Consider the following 4,600-nt stretch of genomic DNA (forward strand, 5'->3'; position numbering starts at 1 on the left):
ATCTATCTATCTATTTTCCTCCCTCCCTCCCTCCCTCTCTCTCTTTTTCTTTCCTTTCTTTCTCTTCATCTAACCTCCAACTCCCTATGCCAGATTCAATCTGTGGGACCAACATCTGCTTGCCTAGTATAGCTCAGATAACACATTAGCTTACTGAGTAGCTAAAAAAAAAAAAAAAAAAAAAAATCTGGAGAAATGAGGGCCCAAAAAGAAAAGGTAGAAGAAAAGGAGAAGACAGAAAAGTCTGAGAGAAGAAAGAAACAAAGAAAAAAGGAGCAAAGAGAAAGGTTGTGAAAACAGGAAGAGAGGAAAGGGGATTGAAGAGGGGAAGGGGTCCTTACCCAAGCCCTTATTCTTCCTGAACCATCTCTGTAATTTTCCAGGCTCAGGATAAGAAGCCTGACCACATGGCTTTCCCGACACAGTCCTAGATAGAATCACTTTAATTACATCTGTGCCAGAGAAGTGCATTGCCTTTGTACAGGCAGGGCCCAGGAGTCTGTGATTACCACAGAGGCCCCACGTGGGTAGCAAGGAAGGAGATGGGTCAAGGATGTATGGAACTCTTCTAATCTGTGCCCAAGTTGTTCTCAGTCCAGGCATCAGGCTGATGACCATGGCTAATGGGGGGGGGGGGGTCTAGAGCTTGACCTTTGTAGGGCAAGGACTGAAGGTGAGAGATGTCTAGGAGAAACTAGGCAGCGTTTTGCCATTTCTGACCCCCAGAATAAAATGCCAGTTGGATGACCCCTAATGCAAAGAATAATTACATTTTCAGATGACAAAGATCAGCAGTGCTCCATCCTCTCTTCCCAGGATCTTCTCTACAGTGCACTCCAGTGGGGGACAGAAGCATCAGCAAACGGAAATGCAAAAGAAGAAAGACAATGAGGTGAAGAGAAGGCAAAGGCAGGAGCTGCCTCAGTTAACCTCCAGTGGCTTTGTGTCACTGCAGGTTGTGACAATGACCTTTTCAAATATGTAAGTCAGATAATGGCAGTTGGGAGTGACCTGGCCTGCTTTGGACAACCTGCAGAATGTCAGATCGAAAGGACGGGAGCTTTTGTGACATTTGCCCCCCTTGAGGCCACAGGCCACCGGGGGACTGTCACAGACTGCTTTGACCGTGCTTGGATCCTCGTGGATGAATGTGTATTGGGTTATGCAACTGTGATTGTGCTCCTTCATCTTGGGTGCCATCAAGGTGTTACATTCTCTGACATTCAAGTCAAGCCTCAGGTGATCTTGTTTGCTCTGAAAGAGAGCGTCAGCCCTCAGCATCCTACTTCCTCCAACTTCGTCTTCGTTGAGGGCAGTTTCTTCTGGCCCAATAGGTTGTGCCATTTCTTTGTAGCCAAGCACCAGGGCTTCTGTGGTCTGGGTGTCTTCTCCCTCTTCCGTAGTCTCAGCTGTGTCCCGGGAGTTGCCAAGCCAAAAATCACTCAGTGGCTGATCACTGTCCTCCAGGACTGCAGCAGCCATGTGAAGGCCGAGGCCCAGGCCCATCCCCAGGCCTAGCAGCAGCAGCAACATCATAAACAATAGGTTCACTAATGTCACCTTCATTTTGCCTGGAGAAGAAATGGGGGAAATGAAGGCATGATGTAGAGACAGTCTTGGTTGGACTCATGGTGAGCCAAAGTCAGCAAAATAGGCCCCAGATTCTCCACTCAGTTCTCCACATTGCTCTACCCACCTCAGGGGATGAATCTCTTTCTTGAACATTCCTTTTGCCCCTCCTCACCACATTCCCCTTTCCTGTGCAATCAAGTGTGGGTCTTGAGGATTGGAAAGCGACCAGAAGAAGTGGTTTTAAACAGATTTGCATCTGAGGAATCAATAAGGAATCTGGGTACCACTCCATCCTTTTTCTTGTGGTGCTGGAGCCTTGCACATGCTAAGCCGGAACTCTCCCTCTGAGCTCTGGCCCCAGCCCATCGGTCAATTCTTAAACAGAAATTACTTCCTAATCACCAAAGAGGACAGCTAAGCCAAATGAATGAGTATAGAGAAATTCTTGCCGAAAGCCTTGCTGTAGTTAAAGGACTAGACTCATCATAGTAGACAATGTATCCATTTTTTTTTTAAATCCCAGATTGATTTTGCTTGTCATTATTACCTTCTCCCAAAGAGAGACAAAAATGAATAGGAAAAGTACTGGATTCATTCTCACTCCCAAAGTAAAGCTTCAGGAATGTCCAGTCACAGCTCAGGCCTCTGCTACGTCTTGCCATTCGAGCTTCTATTTGTAGTTAGGGAAGAAACGCAGCAGCGCTTTCCCACTCTCTAGCTATCATGGCCGCCGCTCTTGGTTGGGTCCCGTCCCACAACTAAGGCAGGAAGATGGTAGTTGAAAAGAAGACAGGTCTTGGGAGTCGCCAATTCTAGGTTCCACCTTGTTACGAAAAGTGGGAAGGACACGCTGGGTACTAGCAGACTCGGAAGATGATGAGACAGGGAAGCATAAAACTGGTTGGTCATCCTGGTCAACAACTGCCCAGCTCTGAGGAAACCGGAAATAGAATACTATGCTCTTGGCCAAAATTCGCTTCCATCACTCCGGTGGCAATAAATATTGAATTGGGCACCGCATGTGGAAAATGCTACCGCATGTATACACTAGCTGTCATTGACTCAAGTGATTCTGACGTTATCAGAAGCTTGCCAGAACAGACCAGTGAGAAATAAACCAGGAAAGCTTTTCTTTAATAAAACTAGATAGAGCTTGCTTTTGTTTTAAAGAAGAGGAAAGAAAGAAAGAAAGAAAGAAAGAAAGGAAGGAAGGAAGGAAGGGAGGGAAGGAAGGAAGGAAGGAAGGAAGGAAGGAAGGAAGGAAGGAAGGAAGGAAGGAAGGAAGGAAGGAAGAAAGGAAGGAAGGAAAAATGAAACCAAATTGGTGGTAGATGTGGCTGGGTTGGTAGAGTTCTTGCCTAGTGTGCTTGAGGCCCCGGATTGCTCCCCGAGACACTGCTGTGGCTTACCTATACTTGAAAGCAGCCTCAGATAGTCCTGGCTCTTTCTGTGCCCCTGGTTCTGCCCTCCTAGAGCTTTCTTGTCTGTGAGCAGTACCCAGAAGCCACTCTCCATAAAATCCTATCTCCTTGTGAGCTGTGGGCTTTTAAACACAGCCGGGTTTCCTGAACCCATTCCGCTCCCCTTCTTCCCAGCACAGAATAAACACACTCGGCTAATTTGCATTTCTGCTCCCACAAACACTTTGAAGTAAAGCAATTTAGGCAATGACAGGAAGTGTCTTTAGCCAGGGGAAACTGCAGACGGTTTTATTTCATCAGTCAACTGTTCTACTCTGAGTTACGCCCACTAACCTGTGGTTTAGAGCCGTCTGACCCTGTGCATGAATTTCAAGCCTTATGATGGTCTTGTTTTCTACATGTACTGCCTTAAGTCCTTTCCTATCGATTCTGGAATGTTAGTTTCTTATGTTTTGTTTGTCTTCTATTTGCATTGCCTTTCCAACACTGCTTCTCACAGTTTACAACTGTATCATGATTTCATTTGACTATTTGTAGTGAAAAGAAAAAGTCCAGATTTTGTAAATGTAGTTACTCGGCCCTTAGAAAAAGTTTATCCAAAGCGGAAGAGTTCATCAGCTCCTGCACGGGGTGAATAGAAGCAGTCAGCTCACCATGTAGACATTCCCTTCGGCTGGATTTCAGATCACCTGGGGATGGTTAAGACACTACAAAGACCCTCTCCAGATCTGAGGATTTAGGTAGATGTTTTTACATTTTAGTTCATTTTCACATAAGTCACTTCATACGGCCCTCTGGCCTCTTTAGCAGATGAGGTTTAGAATTCTTCCTCCAGTTTTATGATACAATTGAAGCCACAAGATGTTTAGTGACCTGTGAAGCCACATTAGCAGGATATGGAAGGACAGGATGGGCTCCTGCTCTGCCAGCTCCCACTCATTGCCCCTTGTCTTTGTGAACAGAAACTCCTGAAAGAAGCTGTGTCCGCAGAGATCGACTGATTACAATGTCAGCACTGTGGAGAGACTGGAATGTTGCAGGTCCAGAGGCTAATGACCTTATCTTGGGCTAGTTCTAGCCTTCCTTCCCAAACAGCCATTCCTTGTCTGTGTCAGTGTCTGAACTAGCATCTTGTGGCTAACAGATAGAAATCTTTTGCAATCTATTAATTTAGCAAACCACTAGCTTCTACCAACCCAAAAGCTAAGAATGTCATCAGATAGCATCTTGCTGTACCTGCTTCTCTGATGGACCCACCAACGTATTTGTATTTTAAATGTGCCTTAATGTATGGCTTTCGTCATTCCATAAAACTGCCAAATTTGTGAAACTGTGTCTACACTGGAACATGGAATTTGAGGTAACCTAAATCTGTGTTCCCAGGCCCTGGTCACTCACAATGGCTATCTTTCATTCCCTTCAAGATAAGAACTGCAGGCAGTTAACTCTGCAGCTCACACACGATTGAGCCTGTATGATAATGAGTATTCAGAGACGGGTAATGACTGGAGGGCGCTCACCAGCCTAAGACAAAGCACCTGTGTGGCCTGGGCAGGTGTCTCCATGATGGGTAAGGTGATCTGCTGACTTCCCACACAACCTAAGTC

At 45.9% G+C, this 4,600-nt stretch overlaps 1 protein-coding gene across 1 annotated transcript; it reads right to left on the reverse strand.

Annotated features, from left to right (window-relative positions):
- Nucleotides 1–255: 255 nt before the first annotated feature.
- Nucleotides 256–3,129, reverse strand: Rnase10 (ribonuclease A family member 10 (inactive)). Its single transcript, XM_028873486.2, has 2 exons — nucleotides 2,982–3,129; nucleotides 256–1,571 (listed from the first exon to the last, which is right to left on the reverse strand). The coding sequence occupies exons 1-2, from the start codon at nucleotides 3,085–3,087 to the stop codon at nucleotides 922–924; spliced, it is 756 nt and encodes a 251-aa protein (XP_028729319.2). The 5' UTR covers nucleotides 3,088–3,129; the 3' UTR covers nucleotides 256–921.
- Between the last annotated feature and the right edge of the window lie 1,471 nt (nucleotides 3,130–4,600).

The sequence above is a fragment of the Peromyscus leucopus genome, chromosome 9 (assembly GCF_004664715.2).
Source record: "Peromyscus leucopus breed LL Stock chromosome 9, UCI_PerLeu_2.1, whole genome shotgun sequence".
NCBI lineage: Eukaryota > Metazoa > Chordata > Mammalia > Rodentia > Cricetidae > Peromyscus > Peromyscus leucopus.

Excerpts from the sequence above, each read along its gene's own strand:
- Rnase10 (XM_028873486.2), bottom strand. The coding sequence starts at position 3,087 with ATGGAGAGTGGCTTCTGGGTACTGCTCACAGACAAGAAAGCTCTAGGA. Across the intron at positions 1,572-2,981 it reads GAGGCTGCTTTCAAGTATAG|GCAAAATGAAGGTGACATTA; the intron begins GTAAGCCACAGC and ends TTTCTTCTCCAG.